The sequence below is a fragment of the Lactuca serriola genome, chromosome 5 (genome assembly GCF_051521515.1).
Source record: "Lactuca serriola cultivar US96UC23 chromosome 5, Lser_US96UC23_V15, whole genome shotgun sequence".
In the NCBI taxonomy this organism is placed as follows: domain Eukaryota; kingdom Viridiplantae; phylum Streptophyta; class Magnoliopsida; order Asterales; family Asteraceae; genus Lactuca; species Lactuca serriola.
The window spans coordinates 312,399,660-312,419,489 of NC_136412.1; the positions used below are offsets into that span (position 1 = coordinate 312,399,660).

At 34.2% G+C, this 19,830-nt stretch overlaps 2 protein-coding genes across 2 annotated transcripts; both read left to right on the top strand.

Moving 5' to 3' along the window:
- Positions 1 to 8,941: 8,941 nt before the first annotated feature.
- On the top strand, positions 8,942 to 11,507 carry PAG1 (20S proteasome alpha subunit G1). Its single transcript, XM_079003237.1, has 9 exons — positions 8,942 to 9,169; positions 9,257 to 9,340; positions 9,578 to 9,651; positions 10,218 to 10,304; positions 10,403 to 10,487; positions 10,675 to 10,721; positions 10,957 to 11,022; positions 11,101 to 11,191; positions 11,289 to 11,507. The coding sequence occupies exons 1-9, from the start codon at positions 9,026 to 9,028 to the stop codon at positions 11,358 to 11,360; spliced, it is 750 nt and encodes a 249-aa protein (XP_078859363.1). The 5' UTR covers positions 8,942 to 9,025; the 3' UTR covers positions 11,361 to 11,507.
- A 4,724-nt stretch (positions 11,508 to 16,231) lies between these two features.
- LOC145050771 (uncharacterized) lies at positions 16,232 to 17,449 on the top strand. The gene has a single exon (XM_078998967.1). The coding sequence runs from the start codon at positions 16,232 to 16,234 to the stop codon at positions 17,447 to 17,449; it is 1,218 nt and encodes a 405-aa protein (XP_078855093.1).
- Positions 17,450 to 19,830: the final 2,381 nt, after the last annotated feature.

The following is a 19,830-nucleotide window of genomic DNA, read 5'->3' on the forward strand; positions in this document are numbered from 1 at the left end:
TTTGAATAAAAGGAACGGATAAACTATGACTCAATGCTCGCTTGCACTCACTCACCAAATCATACACAACAATATGTTTTATAACACCAAGTTACTGGTGCGTTTACGTATTATCAATGTGCAACCGACTTGCAAGATACAACTCATACATCTCGGTTTCAAGAATATAAGATGTTATCGTCTCACCAATCACTCGTGATAAAATCCATGAAGTGATCCAAGTGAGCGTGGGTTTAATCCAATGCTCAAATCATATTCATAAGCACTCATGAACGTTGCAGCAAACATTTGCTAATGTCTAATGCTCTTTAGACAATCCACACACCAATTCACGACAGTCTTCATTCATACCTACTTCCAACATATGAACGATTGTGGCCCGTTCGAATAATTTGACTGTTCTTAACCAATTAAATTATTCAGGAAGTCAAAACATGCAAAGTGAAACACAAGAATAATACTAATCCCATATGGCCTCAACCTTTGAGTATAAATAAAACACCTTTTATTTATCACCATATCGATTACTCATTATTTTTCGTTTCGGGTAATCAACTTCTTACTTGAATTACTTACCACACCTGTCCCATGCTCTTAGCATGCACACAATGCTAACCTACGGTCCTTACTTAGTGAAATAGATTAAATGAACACTTTTCCAATCATACTCATTTCACAACTCCCAATCCTTATCACAAGTGAAAGAATATCAAATTCTTGCCACTTATAGAATATGCTAGATTCTAACATTTTATGCAATGATCCTTTCGTAATGTCATAGCACAAAAGTCACAATGACTATTGCCAACGAAATTACAAAGTCCTCTATCGGAGATTGTTACAAGACAATTCCATAGATGTGATGTCTCTCACTCAAAGTACATTCCTTTGAACATCCTTTTGCATAAAAGTTTATAATCTAGACATTGATTCTCAATATCCAACTCCCAACATGGAAACATTTCCATATTTTCCATATGACAACACATTCTTAATAGAATCTTATCTATTCATAATAAAGTCGATATGGTCCATCCAATATCATACTTCCAACTACTCACAAGCGACCAATCCTCGGCGAACCCTGGATTGTCCTTTGATAGTTGTTTAATTATCTTAGTCAAAACGATTCTTGTCCTTTTTCCTTCTAAATGCACTAGACGTTTGGAAAATTTTTAGAATGGTCAAATATTATAGCATTTGCAATCGATCCTATACCCGAAGCGTATAGGACACGACGCATAATGTCTTACATAAAGATTTGATACTTTATCAATCTTTTGTCATAATATTTTACGTGCTACGTTCTCACAATTTGAAATATGAAGAGGAATGTCGTAATCATAATCGAAATTTAAGAACACACTATGTATCCTTGACTAAATTTATTAACATTCCACAACCTAAGCTTTTAGATTTGAAATGAAGCATAATATTCTCTCCCTTAATTATAGCAAAACAACTTTACATCCTTACTACTTTGCAAAGTATGGCTCTTGTTTTCTATAATTAATATTGCTAACTTGCAATACTTGCCTCAATAATCATACAATCATAACATTTATGCTCCCACTAGCTTTGACATGTATTCAGAAACCAGCTTAACTTCCATAAAACAATACTTATTGAATTTCTTAAGTTCATGTTTCTAATACCTAATGCTTTGATAATCCTTTATCTAAGCTTATACACCTTTCCTTTAGATAGCTCATATGTGTGTTTAAACAATTAAGACTAATTGCCAAATCTCACAATTCGAATCATGGAAAGGGATACCGTAACCATAATCGAATTCGAGAATCCAATTATCATAATCACTATCTTCTTAAAATCTCTTTTAGTGAAAGTATTTCCTCACAGTTATTTTCATGAAGCAGGGAATCTTATGACACTTAGATTTTAAGGGTGTATGTGTTTCTATTCATGTGAATTTGTCAAAACCAAAGTTTACGACAAATTCAAACTCATATGGACCGAACTTTCTCAATCTTGATTTCTTGCCTTATCGTAACACGACTGCCCACCATGTATTCCAAGTAGTCAAGCAGCTCACCCTTTCATATCAATGTAATTTTCATTGATCAAGGTGCTTGACTTTTATGCGTTCAAATGAGAACTCATAGAACTCACATGCATGATTAACTCAATTGGAACGACACAGAAACAAGATAGTGTCAACACGATAGGTTGTAAACCTCAACTCGTGTGCTGGTGATGATCAATAAGGTTTATTCTTGATTAGTTCTTGAAACTTTTCAAGACCATTAAGACTCCCACTGACTCCTTAACATATAAGATTATTTTGTCAATGAACATTTCTTGACAAACGAATATTCAAGAGTTAGTGTAGTTTTTATCAAGACAAAACATTTCATAAAATTGGTCCTAGTTGGTCTTTGTCTTATCCAAGACATCACAACTTTCCAATTTCAAATGTACGAAAATAAGAAAATCCTTTTTCCAAATTCTACACTTGATGAATGTTATTAACCTTCTTGAGACTTGTCACTCAATGTCATAATCTTAACTCTAAGACTTGTTTTTGGAACGAAGTATGATTGACTTCTTGATTTAACCATTTCTTCAATTCCCGATTCCTCTTTCTTAGACATACAATTGCACAAAGACTCACTTAGAGCATCAATTGAGATATGGTTCTTAATCATTAAGACCTATCATAAAACATAATAAAAGGTACTCTCCCTTCTTCTTAGAATAGATAAACTTTTATCTTTCTGCCTACTTGATTCTTCTTATTCGTTCTGCTATTGATTTAAACTCTTTTCAATCAACTAAGAATCACACTTAATTTCATAAGTGTAATCATATTTACTTAACCTTAGTAAATCATGACGAATATCTTTGTTACTCTTGTGGTGGACTTGATCAACACACAACCTTGTGTACTCGATCTCCTAGTCCTTCACTTGACAATTTGTCGATGAATTAGTCTAATTTTCCAAAATGTGAAAGTTTTTCATTCATCATACAATACTTGTTGCATGATTCCAAGTTTCTGTCCACTTGAAACTTGGATGATGAGAAACTCTCCCTATTTGGTAAATTCTTGACCTTTCCATAAATAACATAATTAAGAATCACATCCATTTGTTGTAGAAATATGTAGGCATCAACTTTTTTTCATAACGATTTCATTGCAAGGAAATAAATAAATAAATACGTCAAACAAACTTTATTTTGTTCATAAAAGCAGCGGAAAACATTTGTCTTTACAATGCAAAATCAACTGAAAAACTATGTAATCAAATATTCCTAACAACTCTATCATAACTTTCTAAGATCAAATCTAATCTTTGAATCCATGCGACGAGATCCATTTCTTCATGATTAGATTCATCTTTCTCTTTCATCAAGCTTCCTCTCTTTTCAATGATCCTGCAAAACATTCAAATGTAATCTTATCACATTATGTAATAAGAATCAAGGAATAGGAACTTAAAGGAGTTAGATAGTGGATTTTACCTGAAGCACAGCCATATTCTTTGACTCTCCCATCTTCTGGACTCTTCAGGCTCTTAGGGCAGACTTGTATCCAATGCCCTTTCTCTTGGCAGCAAACGCATGTCGGTTCTCCTAGAACGTCCTCGGAAGCATGGTTGGTTGATTTTCCTAACAAATATGCTCCATTGCTTTGCCAAATCATCTCTGATTCAGCAGCAATGAGCATGTAAGTTAGGTCAATAAGGTTTTCATCATGATCCATCATATAATACTTTCTTTTGAACTCATTATATGATTCGGGAAGTGACTGCAGAACCCGGTTCATAGCCAACTTATCTGGGAATGACGCACCCAACATTATCAACCTATTGATGTGTGATTTCATTCCTAGAACGTGGGCACACACGGGTTTACCATCTTCATGTTTCATTTCCAATAGGGCTTTAGTGACATTGGACCTTTCAATTCTTCGATCTTGTGGGTTAGGGAGAATAACGGGAGGAAGTGGAGGAAGTGAAGCATGATTTCTTGTTCCTCGATCGAATCATGGAATATCATCTTCATGTGGAATTCTTGTTCCACGGGATTTGGGAAGACCATAGTTGTCGTACTTTGACATCTACAAAACGGGAGAAAACAAATTCAAGTTAGTTGATCGATTGAGTCCTTAATAAATAGCCCAAATGAGATATTAAGGCTAGGACCCAACACAATACGCTACAACCTAGAAAAGGGATGCCGTAATCTAGTTGCAAAATATTTGAAGGTAAGTGAATGACGATTCACTAATTTCCACCATTAAAAAAACGAAAAAGAAATTTAAGTTTTAAATCTATGAAAACTCCTAGATCCTTTGAGATTCATTGAACATTTCAATGACATGTTAAATCTTGATATGCCCCTGTAGTTTGTGACTGGGATGCCGAGGATCACAAAGCGGGTGTGAATGACCATGCAAATCTACATGGTGCCCTCATATGTTACAGTCACCTATTCGATGTGCCGGTAAACCACACATGCTCCACCGAACTATGACAAACATTGAGTCACCCTTTGCTACCTTTGCTTAGAACCATTTAGTGTGTCGGTTAACCACACACGCTCCACTAACGTCTTCGCAAGGGCACAAAGTATAATTTCATGGAATTGCATCAATTCACTTTTGCCTAAAGTAACTAAGATTGAGAATTTTGTAAAACATTTAGTTACTTTTGTACTTCATTATACTTATAATGGAAGGTTTCGTCCTATCCTACCCGTTCGGCTAACGACCCTCCACTAGTCAAGAGTGCGGTGGGTAAGAGTGGATACCCATTCAATCACCATTTTATAGGCAATTTCCTTAAACACCCCTTACAGACCAGCTTCGTGAATGAGGCCTACTAACGGTAAGACTGACTTTTACTCATATATATATATATATATATATATATATATATATATATATATATATATAATGTTAGACTTTTAATGTTATATATAGTATAGGGTGTATTTTACACTTTTTAAAATACTAGGTGGTCAAATTTAACAATTATACTTTTAATTCAATTTAAATTGTAAACCAAAACTTTATGGATTTATTAAACCTCTTTTAATTATACACCTTAATTAATTAATAAAACCATAAGGGTGTGATCTGAACAATTTTCAAAACAATACTAGGGTTTTAGAATTTAACATTCCTAAATTAAACTTTTAATCAACTTTTAAATTCCAAAACTTGAGGGAAAGTTTTGAAACATTTCAAAACATTAGAGTTTAGAATTTAAATATTTCAAAATCAAACTTTTTAATCAAAATTTAAATTCCAAAACTTGAGGGCAAGTTTTGAAACCTTTTTCAAAACATTAGGGTTTCAACTATTTAAATTTCAAAACAAAACTTTTGAGTTCAAATTTAAACTATAAAACCTAAAGGGGAAAAATTGAAACTTTTCATAACACAAGGATCAAATAATATTAATTAAACAATTTATTTTATCATTATCTATATTTGACATAATTTCAATTTCTTGCAAAATAAGTTACCCAATTAATACAAATAATCAAACTTTATCATATAAGGAAGTTATTATAAGTTATTATCTAATTAATTGGTAATTATCTTTTGTTTAATCAAGGATATACTCATAAATATGTATAAAATCGGATTTTAATGATCTAAAACAGATAAGGCAATTATCCACGAGTAAAACAACAAGAAATCCCGAAAATAGCTCCATCTGACGCTCGAACTCGCCGAGTACCACACTGTACTCGCCGAGTACACTGTGGTACTTGCCGAGTTCATCAGGTAGGGAGCTCAAAACTCAATTTTGCAACTTGAACAAACATACAAGGCATCAACACAATAGAAACCAATCATGGATCTGATACCACTGGTGGGTTTTAGCCATAAGAACATCCTATGTGCTCATACAAACCCTAATGCTTGGATCTAAGTTTCTCTATTGTACATGCAATTCATCCAAGACTATAAACCCTAGATCTAGTATATGATAATCAATATAACATATGAATTAGGGTTTAGATCATACCTTGATTGTTATGTAGCAATAACAATCTCAAATCCTCCTTGTAATGACTTTAGAAAGCTTAGAGTCACAAATGTCACTCCTCTAATGGTTCACAACCACCAAGAGCAAGAGGATGAAGAAGAGAAGAGAAGGAGGCTGCCCAAAACGTGTGGAAACCCTAAGGAATAAGTTCTTCACGTTTTTGAGGCATAAGGGCTCTTTAAATAGTGAGGCTATTAGGGTTATCTAACAAGGAAACCCTAATTTAGATGCTTAAGCCCTAAGCAACCCATGAACTCCTTCCTTAAAGGCCTTAGGACGATTTCTAATGGGTTTCCCCATAGAATTCGTCCACCCCTTTAATATGGAGTCCATTAGCTCAATATTCAACTATTATACAATTAACAGTTCAAGTCCCTTAAGTTTAATTATTCTCTTTTAGCCACAAACTTAATTCTTATTAATTATTGACTAATATTAATTAAAAAATATGATTTCTCCTTTAATATATTATTCTCATAACATATTAATAAATCATATTTAATCATTTCTCTCCATAATTCATCATATCAAGTTGCTTTGGTGAAGGCAACCCAAAAGGACCATGCACCATCGGGTCAAGTACATACCAAAATAGTTATGGACTTAGACACTAATCCAACAACAAAGGCTATGGTTTCGACTTTAGGGTTTATAGGGATGGAGGCTAGGTATGAGAAGGTCCAAGCTGGATTATGATGCTTAAATAAAGGTCACAACCAAAAGATTAGGGTTTAGAGAATGCACGAGTACACCCAACGTACTCACATATATGCCCAACTTACTCTACTTTTGACCTACCATAAGTCTGCTGGCTTACGCCCAACGTAAAGCCTTGTACTTCCAACGTAAGGACCTCATTTGCAACAATTTAAAACATAAAGGTCTGGAACGAAAAGTACCTGAAAACGGGTGTTACATTTACTCTGATTGGTTTTAGAACAAATGGTTGTATGGATTTGATGGTTTAAAAATAAATTTTTTATTGGTATTTTTGGGACGTTACAGTTCTACATATTCCGGTGCTACCGATTTTGGTTTACTAGTTTTAAATCTCATCCCTAGTTTAAAGTGGGCATTTAAAAGTAATTTTACAAAAAATTAAGCTAATAAATGCAATTTATAAATTTTTAAATAAAAATTCAAGTATGTACCCCAAAAAATCCGAATCGAATACCCGAAAACCCAAAACCCAAAACCAAAAACCCGAATTGTAATTCGGTTCCGGTATCGATTATATTCCCAGACAAATAATACCTGATTAACACAAAAAATATAACCAAATAATACTCGAAACCCGAAAAATATAACCGAACAACACCCCTAGGTCCATGCACCTCACTTATTCTATACTACATCCGTCAATCAAATGAATTAAACAAATTTATTTATAAAGAATTTGTGTAACCTAAGATTGTAACCCATTATAAAAATTTCAAAACATCCGTACTAACTTTCATACCTTGAAGCTTAAGTATGCACAAGTTGTTTTTAACTAAACTAGGGTATTTATAAAATTGGTTATTGATTTGTAACATGGAATCATGATAAATTAAGTAAATAAGATTTTTAAAGAAAATAACAAATTTTTTTCTAGTTTTTGAAAAATACAATTTATCTTGAATGCCTTGTTCAAAGAAAAATTCTCTGCGTATATCCAAAATATCTATTTGGAGTTGTTTAAATAAATACTTATTCTATAATGCTCCATTCAAGATTTGATCTTCAGATTCAGATTCAAGAGTTATGTTTTTTGTTTTTTCCATTTTTTTGAAAGAAAATATCCCCACTTTATGTCTGAAATGTCTTTCTTGAAGTGCTTAATGTCATTATTTTTAATAAAATGTCTGATTTAAGTAAAACATGATTTTTTTTCTCGAAATTACAAATTTATTCATTTGATTTCAAACTTATTCTCGAAATCCGAAATTTCAGTCTAGAATCCACAATGTTGGTTTGAAATTTCGGAATGTTAATCAAAAATGTATTTTTTGTCAGAAAAAATATTTTCTATTGATTTGAAATGGCTATTTCAAACCAAATGATTATTTTTTTTTTCTAAAAACAAAATTTTCTAATTATTTTTTTTCGAATACGCCTTAAATTGTGGTTAGATCCCTTAATATCCTTTTCATCATTATCATTATCACTAGGGATGACAAAAAAGCCCGAATCCAACGGGGAAACTCGAAACCCAATCATTTCAGGTTGGGTAACGGGTCGTTATTGGGTTTTATATCGGGTTCGGGGCAGGAAGTGGGTTATCCTCACCCGATCCGCCCCACCCCGATTATATATATCTATCTATCTATATATATATATATATATATATATATATATATATATATATATATATATATATATATAATATGTTAGAATCCTTTTGATGTTAATTGCACATATTCAAAGATAAAATACTTACTGTGGACAATCTTTTTAATTATTAACAATTTGGTATGAATGATCAATTTTTATGTTTTGACGTATTACACTAAATTTAAATCAAATAATTTTTAAAATAACATCCTATTTATTTTATTAAAGTGATTCATCATATTTTTAATTTAAAGGGATGCTAGAACATATATTTTTATAAGACAATGGGGTCCCCTAAAACGGAATACAATTTCGTTACAGTAAACCAGATAAGATACCTGAAAGTCGACGAAAAAACCTAAAACCCGATGGAACGCCCCGATAAGATACCCAAAAGATATCGGGACAGGTTTGAAAAACATTGTGCCACCCTGAACCCGTCCCGTTGCCGTTCCTAATTATCATTGATGGTATTTTAGGGAAATTTTGTTGAGAAATATGAGGGGGCGAAACTACAATTAACCACTTGTTGAGGGTCTACTTTGTCGCATCTTGCTCATTTCTTTTCTTGAGACGAAAGACAACCAGCCCGCTTATAACTTTGCCCTTTTTCTTCACTTATTCCGAAACCCCAATCAAACGAGAAGCCAGTAAACAAAATCAGTAGTATCAAATTCGCCCTAGAAGAAGATGAGTAGCATAGGAACAGGTTACGATCTATCGGTTACAACCTTCTCACCGGACGGTAGGGTTTTTCAGATCGAGTACGCTGCTAAAGCTGTCGATAACAGCGGCACCGTCGTCGGCATCAAATGCAAAGATGGCATTGTTATTGTAATTTTTCTTTGTTCATTGTGAACTTCGAAATTTGAAGGTATGGTTGTTACTGCTTATTGACCGCGGATGATTTTTGAAATACAGGGAGTAGAGAAGCTGATTGCGTCGAAGATGATGTTGCCTGGATCTAATCGTAGAATCCACTCCGTGCATCGTCATTCTGGGATGGTAAATGGAAATTTGTTTTTGTTGCTATATCTGAAGGGTGTACTTTGTTGTGATATGACTGATTATGCAATTTGAAGGCGTTGAATGCTCAGTCATGGTCAATTCCATCTTATTTATGATATTGAAATCCTTATAATAAGCAAGTAAAAGTATTGAGAAGTTATCCATCACTCTAGTCTTTTGTGAGTGCTTTATTATCTGCTGAATATATGCTTCCGTTGGTGTTACCCTGTACAGGGTGTAGCCGGATTAGCTGCAGACGGGAGACAGATTGTTGCAAGAGCCAAATCTGAAGCCCAAAACTATGAAAGGTTTTCTCACATTCTATTTTATTTACTTTTATGCCTTCCTTTTTATCACATCCTTAAGGTAGCAAGATGCCATTAGTTAGGTTTTTAATAAATATTGCATAATGTTATGAGTTTATAGGAATAGATATGTTCTTGAGCATTATTGGCCTTTTAAGCTCTTTGGTGCCTAAAGTGAGATCATGTATATATGGAGTTTGTATGAATAGAAGCATCCGTTCTTCTTGACAATGACAGTCATCTATTGCAGACAACAAATCTTTTTTAAGGAACATCTACAAGAAATCGTGTAATCATTTTCTGTTAGCTTGACCTATCTGAATATTTAAGGTTTTATTGTTCCAAATTATGGCCACTGTCTTCCCTAAAACTAAACTAAACAATCAGCAATGATCTCCAGCCTCTATATTAATAGCTACATGTCATAAACTATCTTCATAAGGGCAGTCATACATTACACTTTGAATTTATTCTTGTAATAATTCTAGCCTCTTAGAAGCAAATACACATTTATTTTTCAGATAAAAAACATCATGACTTACAATATCAAAGTTTTGTGCATTTTGCAGTACTTATGGCGAACCAATTCCAGTTAAAGAACTTGCTGAGCGTGTTGCTAGCTATGTGCATCTATGCACACTTTATTGGTGGCTCAGGTTTGTAGAACATAAATATTGTATCACTTCCAAATTTGAAAACACCTACATCTTTATCTTTATATTATTATATACTAAGAGCAGTATTTGTGCTACAGACCTTTTGGATCTGGGGTGATTCTTGGAGGTTATGACCGTGATGGCCCACAGTTATATATGGTTGAACCTTCCGGTGTTTCCTATGTAAGTTACCATTCTATTTTTAGAAATAGTGATGATGATGCCAAAACAATATATTAAAATAATGGTATTTTGTGACTACGCAATGATAGTAATCTTTTTAAAACAATGGTGTTTTGTGAAAAAAAATACAAATAGTTTGCTACCCATTAACAACATTAACCCTAAATTCTAATGCTATTTCTTTTAGAGATATTTTGGAGCTGCAATTGGGAAGGGAAGGCAGGCTGCTAAAACGTAAGTGAACTCATGTTTATTGATCTTAAGTTCTCATTGCTTAAAACTTTGCATGTGTTTAACATGGTAAAACTCAATTTACCATGGGCTTGAGTTAAATTGCTAATCAAGTTGTGCAAACGGAGCAAATTTATTAACTATGGTTCATAATTGTTTTCTATTGCATGGTTAAATATGTGTCTTTAATGGTGTAACTTTTTATATGCTAATATTGGGTGCAATTGTTTAACTACAGGGAGATTGAAAAGTTGAAGCTTTCTGAGATGACCTGTCGTCAAGGGGTTATTGAAGTAGCAAAAATGTGAGTCTTTTTTCTTAGTTATAAAACCTGTTTTGTTTTTTTCCCCTCATTTCTTTTTGACTTAATGGACTTATGCAGAATCTATGGAGTACATGATGAGGCAAAGGACAAGACCTTTGAATTGGAGATGAGTTGGGTCTGTGATGAATCAAACCGCCAGCACCAGAAGGTAACCAAACCAACTCTTTTTATTTTTTATTTTTATTATTAAATCAAATATGTGTTTGTGTGTGTTACGTTGCTATAATGATGAATGTCATGTGTAGGTACCCGAAGCACTTTTGGAGGAGGCAAAAGCAGCAGCTAAAGCAGCATTGGAAGAAATGGATGCTGATTAAGATCCCTTAATATATTATAAATTTCCTCTCTCTCCCTTTGTGTTTGTGATTGTCTTACTCTTGGATTTAAATTTGTTAGACACCTTGATCCAGCATATTTTAAGTTTGGTTGCTATTAATCATCAAAGATTGTAGTATTTCACAACACTTTAAAATTTTCATGTATTTCGCGACATTCTCTTTTGCCACCACCTCAGAAAACAAAATTTTCAAAAGAATTATTAAAATTGTTTTGATGACAAGAGACCCGTTAACAAAATTTATAGACTTCAAATATTATGTTCTCGATGGAAAAACCACTAAAAGGTGAACAAGTTGACTCAATAAAATGTTTTCAAAAAATGGAAGGCGTTTGAGTGGCCTTATACGAATCGTAATTAAAAAAAAATCATTTTTGTTATACGTTTGGTTGTAAGGTTCGACTTAATCGAATTCATTGGAATCGTTAAATTCTATCAGACGGAATAAAGTTGATCCTATCTGCCTGCATCAAAACTTATCACATATATCAAATAATAGACGTGTTTCTTATCAAATAAAAATATGATTAAAAACAGAGGCCTTTATAGAATTAATTAACTTTGTTAAGTAAAAAATGCTAGCTTTTAGGAAGAAAGCAAAAATTATATACATTTCCTGTTAGATGAATACCCAAACTATAACAAAATCCAAGTATAGGCATAAAATGGCCAATATGGTTTGGGTACATCTAAACTTATGAATATGGTCCTTTCTAGTTATTTTAATTATTTAATTATTATATATATGGTCCTTTCTTTAATTTGGGTACATCTAAACTTCCACAATTAATAATATGATTTACCATTTTACATCTTTTAATTCTTATTATAAATTTATTTAGTTATTTTAATTATTTATCTATTTCAAAATGTTTAAAAATTATAAAAGAGAAATAAGGGCATTAAAATAGTCATTTCAATTTTGACTGGCAACAAGAAAATAAAAACATATAAGTAATTTTGAAAAGGATTTTAAGACTGCAAGGAGGCACATGCCAACACCACCCCCTAGCGTTAATTAGGTTTTACAGATAGTTAAGTTGATTTCTTTTCTACACAATCTCTAAGCATTGGATCTTAATGACTGATATCTTCCACACACAATGGTAAGTATATGACAAAAAAAAACCCTTAAAATTAATGGATGTTCTCCACATACGTAAAACAAGAAGAACGATTAAAGAAAGAACACTACCAGAGTACTACAATTATAATTAAGCACCTTTACTTCTAACATCATTCAGTCGTCCATTATCCAACAAAATCAACAATACCCATTCTCTTGTTTTATGTTGTCAATATTGTGGTTTCTGCATATATGCATTATTTAAATCTTAATTGGTGCTGATGAATGAACCACGAAATGGTCATGATCAGATCCAATGCTGATGTCCAACTCTTTGAAGACTCCATTTTTCACATCATAACTACACATACGTATACCCTTAGCAGCTGTTGTGGATCTCAGAATGATATATCGCTTACTTATCCCACCACAGATGCGATAAGTATCAAGGTATCTTGTATAGTGCCCAGTTATCAACTGCAACTTTTTCCACCTTTTCCTACGAAAATCTTTAAGAATCCATACATTGCCCTGATCATAAACTCTATCAAAAACGGCGAGGAAACCACCAATCACAAAAAGAGAATTCCCGTGGTATCTCTCCTCAATTGATGTCGGTAGTCTTTTCTGGAAAATTTCTTCTGTTTCAGTATCCATTGAAACCAGCAGGTCGTTGGAGTCATTAAAGGTTTCCCAGTGGATGTACCTACCTTGACGAACTAAGACCGGTTCACACCAAGAATGTAGCCTGTTCTTCACGTCCTTGGTAAAAGAACCTTTCACGTGTTTCCACTTTGAAGAAACACAACTCATCAGATTATCTCCTCTTCCAAGATTAAGAATATGGCATTTGATTGGTGGGCCACTATACAAATGAACGACCTTGTATATTCCCTTGAACCCAGAAAGTGCCACTCCACAGTTGCCAATACAATATCTACCACAAGGTGCATTATGCTGGGGTAGATATGATCCTTCCTTGGTAATTAGATTATAAACATACAAAGTGTCTGTGTAGGAAACGGATATCAGAAGAAACTCGTTACACCAAGACCTTATCATGCCTATGTGAGGTATGTCAAGATCCTGCTCTTTCACTTGTAGCCTTTCTCCTTCTTCCCTTATATCCACAACACATGTTCTGAAGGTTTCCATATTCTGGAGGATATATGAAGCATGGTCTAGCAAGATGCTGTTTGTGATTATATTGAACCAACGGCTACATACATACTTTGCCTTATAACGGAGGACAGCATCAGGAAGCCTTTTAAGGATTTCTATAAGGATGTCATCTGGAAGAAAGATAAACGGGTCAACCTTCACTATCTTACTCTTTCTTGCCCTCCGTTTATGTGCAAATTTTTTCCGGGACTTGCGCCTTGACATTTCCACCTGACTTCTGTTTCAAAACTGTATATTACCTTTTCTTGTAATCAGAAATATGAGGAAGAAACTAACGAGTCAAGGGTTTTAGCTACGCAAATGTACCAATACAAACTAGTCTATAACGTAATATATAGCATTCTGACACCAACAGGGAATAAGTTTCCAAAGAATAGAAAAAAGATGCATAGCTATTTGTTTTAGTTTAGCCTACGTAGAGTCTATATATCTCTTCTCAAATGGATTAAAAAGTAAGAATTACCACTAAAAATGATGCATCCGGACACATCTTCATGCATGAGGCACAAATTGTTCATCATCTTACACCATAGATGTAGATGTGTAGTAAACTAGCAGTTATGTAACATCTACAATCTATACAGTTAGCTACAAGAACTAACACCATCGTTCATATTGAAAACTTATTATAGGGCTAAAAACAAAAAGAAACTTCAAACTGTAAAATATGATTTGATCGACAGAAATTTGCGTTGAATCGCAAGCACGTAGGGATTAGGAAAGACACATTCATATAAGAATTCTCAAGATGACATAAACGAATAAAAGAAGAAAACCTGTTGCAGGCTAGCTTGATGATAGTCGAAATTAGGTTTGAGTTAATCGATAGATAATGTAGGTTTTCTACAGCTCAATCAGAAGCGAATCTACATAAATGTGGGTATTGGGTCTCTACTACAACATACGAAAAAGTAAAAATGACACTACAGCCCATTAACATTTTTATATTTGTTTTCTCACTAGAAGAATAATTATCTATGGGGATGAAACCTGTCCATACACGACAGATGTCTGACGCTAAAAGCAAGGCTATACCGATGACATGTTGTCGGCATAATTTTTGCCAACTTTGACCAATTCAGTTTGACTGGAAATGTTATGCAGACAACATGTCGTCTGAACAGCTTCGGCGGGAAACGGAAATTTTTACGCGGTCTTTTGAAATTCTATGCCGACGACAAATGTAATTTACATTTATTTTGAAATTCTACGTCGGTCTTTTGAAATTCTATGCCGACAAAAATTTTTACGCGGTCTTTTGAAATTCTATGTCGGTATATGTCACGACAAATGTAATTTACATTTATTTTTATTCTATGGTGTCACTATGCCATGCTGGCAATCCGCGTGAAAATGCTATGACGACGACTTGTCGGCAAAACCCTCCGTTTATTTATTTATTTATTTTTTTATTTCAGCAATTAAACAAAACGACGTGGTCTTTGGTACCTTATACCAACAATATGTCGTCTGCATAGGGTTTAGCCCCATCTAAGACCAGAGACGTCGACGACTACGCTCATTTTGCCTTGTTTCTCTCTTTCTGTCGACAACCAAACCTCTTCCGGTCACTCCCCTTCGTCGACAACTAGTAGGTATGCTTCTTGGTCATTCTATTCTTCCTAATTTTGTGATTGGTCAAGGTTTTTATTTTGGTTTTGAGTTTTTTTTTTGTCCGATTGCAGCTTTCACCTCTGATTTTTGGGTATTTTTTTCCGGTTGAAGCCTTCATAGCCTTCACCATCGTTGACCCTTCACCACCACTGGCCTCTACAACTACCTACACATGTCATATTGAGGTATGATTCCGATTTCATGATTGTATGTTTTTTCAATTGGGTTATTTGTTATAGTTCAACATTATAAGATTTCTCCATAGAATTTCTTTATGTTTATCATCCAAGTTCCAATTTCTCATTGGATTTGTTTCTGATAGTCATCATTGCATGTATTTTGGAGATCTCTCCATCTTCAATTTTGGGTTTTGCAGATTTCACAGGTGGCTTACGTGATTTCATTCGTAATTTTCTTATGTACATGGACATTCTCTTTCTAAAGAAACGTAATCAACACAAAATCTTCCCAACATCATCATTTCATTCACTATGAAACAGATGGTTTACATCAACATATTACTCCTTCCGTTCCATTTTTATTGTCCACAAACAAAAAACACAAAGTTTAAAAAAACATTAATTATTGATTACTTTATTCAGTAAAATGACATTTTTACCCTTTTATAAACTTATCTTATTTTGTCTTTTAAAATTCTGGATTTTTTACTCCGACTTTTAAAATTCCATTTTTTACGCAAAAATATACCGCCAAAATTTTACTCTTTATTTTAAAATTTCATTTTCTTACGGTAAAAATTGGAGACAATTAAGCCGCCATAATTTTAAAATTTTACTCCAGCTTTTACTTTCTTTTTCTTATGATAAACAATTGGAGGCAATTATGCCGCCATAATTTTTTGCCGGAAGCACTTAAAGATAATTTTATGGAGCCAATATTTTTACCACCTTTATATTTATATGCATCAACCAGTTCATAATAATGTATTCCAACTTCAAATTTATTCTTATCAACACTTCAGTTATCATATGGAGCTTTCCACAAATCCACCTATTAAAAAAAACACTACCATTGCACAACATCAAGCTATATTCCAATCCTTATTGCAAGAAAGTTTCGATGAAAGATTAAAAAAGGGTTCCGCAAGTGAAGTAGCTTCATTATTCTCGGTTTCTAAGCGAACCGTTAGTCGCATTTGGCATCAAGGTAAAAATCAAGTTGACCATGGATTACCGGTTGATTTCTCTTCAAATATGCCAATGGTTGTTGGGCGGAAAAGGGTACAAATAAATTTGAATCAAGTTTCGGAAATTCCATTACGTCGTCGATCCAATATACGCTCTCTTGCAAAATCTTTAAATGTTTCAAAATCAACATTGCATAGAAGAATTAAAGAAGGTGTGCTTCGAACACATACAAATGCCATCAAGCCAACTCTAACTCATGAGAATAGAAGAGCAATGTTAGAATATTGTTTATCAAAGATTACATTGTCATCATTATTTAGTCCAATTCCTACATTCCATGATATGTTTAATGTTGTCCATATTGATGAAAAATGGTTTTATATGTCAAAACCATCAAAACGTTATTATCTTGTCCCCGGTGAGGATGAACCGTTAAGAACATGTAAAAGCAAAAAGTTTATTACAAAGATCATGTTTCTAGCGGCGGTAGCAAGACCGATATATGATTCATCGGGCAACGAAGTTTTTTCGGGAAAAATTGGTATCTACCCATTTACAACATTAGAACCTGCTAAACATTCAAGCAAAAACCGTGTTGCGGGAACAATGGAGACGAAGCCTATTTTATCGGTGAACAAAGAGGTAACAAGGTCATGGTTGATAGAAAAAGTTCTACTGGATATTAGAGCTAAATGGCCGCGAGGTCATACCGGTCCTATATTTATTCAACAAGATAACGCAAAGCCCCATATTGATGTTGATGATAACGAGTTTCTTGAAGCGGCATCGCGAGATGGGGTTGATATTCGACTTTGTTTTCAACCCCCCAATAGCCCGGATTTGAATGTTTTAGACCTTGGATTTTTTCGAGTAATACAATCACTTCAAGAACAAGAGGCTTTGAGTACAACCAATGAATTGGTTAATGCGGTTCAAACATCTTTTGAAAGAATGCAATCGCAACAACTTAACAATGTTTTTTTTAACACTACAAACATGTATGAAAAAAATCATAAAGGTTCAAGGTGGCAACAATTATCATATACCACATATTGGTAAGTCTAGGTTAGATCGACAAGGTAACTTACCACTCCAAATTGAGTGTGATCAAACTTTAATAGACGATGCTGTAATGTATTTGAACAATTAAAAAATTTGCATATCAATTTGTTTTGAAAGAAATAGTTCATGGTGTTTTGATTTTAATGAAAAAAAAAAGACTTTTGTGTTTGGAAGTTTCCTGCCACTTTATTGTTCTTTTTTGTTTACGTAAAGCAACTTGTGGAAAAGCAAGAAAGCACGAGTTTTCTTTTTCCTCGTAAATCCCAAATTTAAATGCATTATAGATAACTTAAATGAAGGGTAATATAGTAAAAATACACATTTATTTTTAACAATGACAATTAATTTGGGACAACTTAAAATAGTAATGTGGCCAATAAAAATGGGACGGAGGGAGTACAACTCAAAACTCACTACAAAATCACTCACACTCATATTTCAAACATGAACATGATATATGAACAAACCCTAAACTGAAACCATAATCTGAAGATGAGAGAGAATTGATGATACATATGAAAATATCTCGACTAATGTATCAAATGAATCCAGCTAACACATTATATACATCGGGTCTCTTAACATCGGGTATGACCCATCAACCCACGTGTATACCTGTGTAACGCCCATAGATCATGGCTAGTCAATTTAGACACAATTAGTGTCAAAAGTGACTTTTTGATGGAAAATTATTTTGAAGAAGTAATCTTAACTAAGTTGTAGTATATGTTACAAGGATTCCGTACATATAAAGAACACTGAAATCCGAGTTATAACGAAGAAGTTATGACCTGTCGAAGTTTCGCGATAGAACCGGCACGACACAACGCAACGTAAATAGTGAATTTACGTTGGAGCGATATTTGGCCTTAGCGATCTAAATGAAAGTCATAGAATACGTTAAACCGAGAGCGTGCATAAAAAGAACGCCCAAATCTGACTTCGTATGAGGAAGTTATGATTTTTCTAAGTTTCAGCTTAGTAGTATGCAGCCCGAATACTCGATTTGAGATCGAATGATTTTTAGCCAAAACAACCTAAACGAGAATCGAAGGTCTCGTTAATAGTAGCGTAACAATAAAAAGACAGACAAAAACGGAGTTCAGATGAAGGAGTTATGACTTTCGAACGAAGTTTTCCTATCCCGGCCTACTAAAAATAATATATTAAAAATGAATTCAAAGTTAGCCGACGGAGTCTAAACGAGAGTTGTAGAGCATAATCTCACCTATGCGTGGATATAAATAACATCGAAAACGGAGTTCGTATGCGAAAATTATGAATTTCTGAAGTTCGGGGCGCGAAACCCCGTAACTGTCAGGGTTCACGACGTGAACTAACTTCTGATGCCTTTTGGGTGCCTCCAGAGCAAGTGGACGAATGAAGAATGCAGTGACCTACTGTGCTCACGACGTGAGCACTTACAACTCACGACGTGAGTACAGAAAATGGCCCTATAAATAGAATTGAAGGGGCAGCCGGCCATGGTTGCAAATTCACTCTTCTCTCACCCATATTACCTCAATTTACGTGCAAAGAAGTACCCCCGAAGCTCCGGTATCATCCAGAGACCCGAAGCGAGTCCCAAAGCCCCGAAGATCCCGAGGAGAAAAGAGTTTTTGAGCCGAAGCTCTGCCTGCGAGAAGCCAGGTGTTTGGAGTTATTCCGGTTTCACCGAAGAATACTATTTGAAGAGCCATAGTGTTGTCCGATCATCTTCTGATCAAGTGAGTGTATAGTCCCTTTCATAAACACGAGTATAATACAAGTATTGTTCGAATGTATTAGATATATGTTTTGTGTGAGTGTGTGGTCATTTTCTTCTAACACATAAATATGAAGTATTTGCTATGAAATACGTGCTATGTGTTTATATATTGAATGTCATAATACTAGCAGATGCACTTATAGGATAATCCTGACAGATGCGCTTATAGGATAATGTCGGCAGATGCGCCAAGTAGAGAATGCCGTAAAATCCTGGCAGATGCGCCAAGTAGAGAATGTTGTAACATCCTGGCAGATGTGCTTAAAGGATAATGTCGGCAGATGCGCCTAAAAGAAAATGACATAAACTTGGCAGACGCGCCTCATGTAGCAATAGGCATTGTGCCAATTCCTTAGCTCAATCCTTAGGAATGATAGAAGGAAGGATAGTTGATTCTTAGGGTAAAACCTTAAGAAATAAAGAAGATAATGGGGGTGGGTAATTGGATTGATTGTTTGATAAGTAAATATAATAATTATATTATTGTGGGTTGAAAACCCTATATGCTCACCACGCTCCCAAGCCTGACCCACTCAGTTTTCTTTGTATCACAGGTATCGATACGAAGACATATTTCACTGAGAGATTAAAGGAGATGTAAATCATTAGT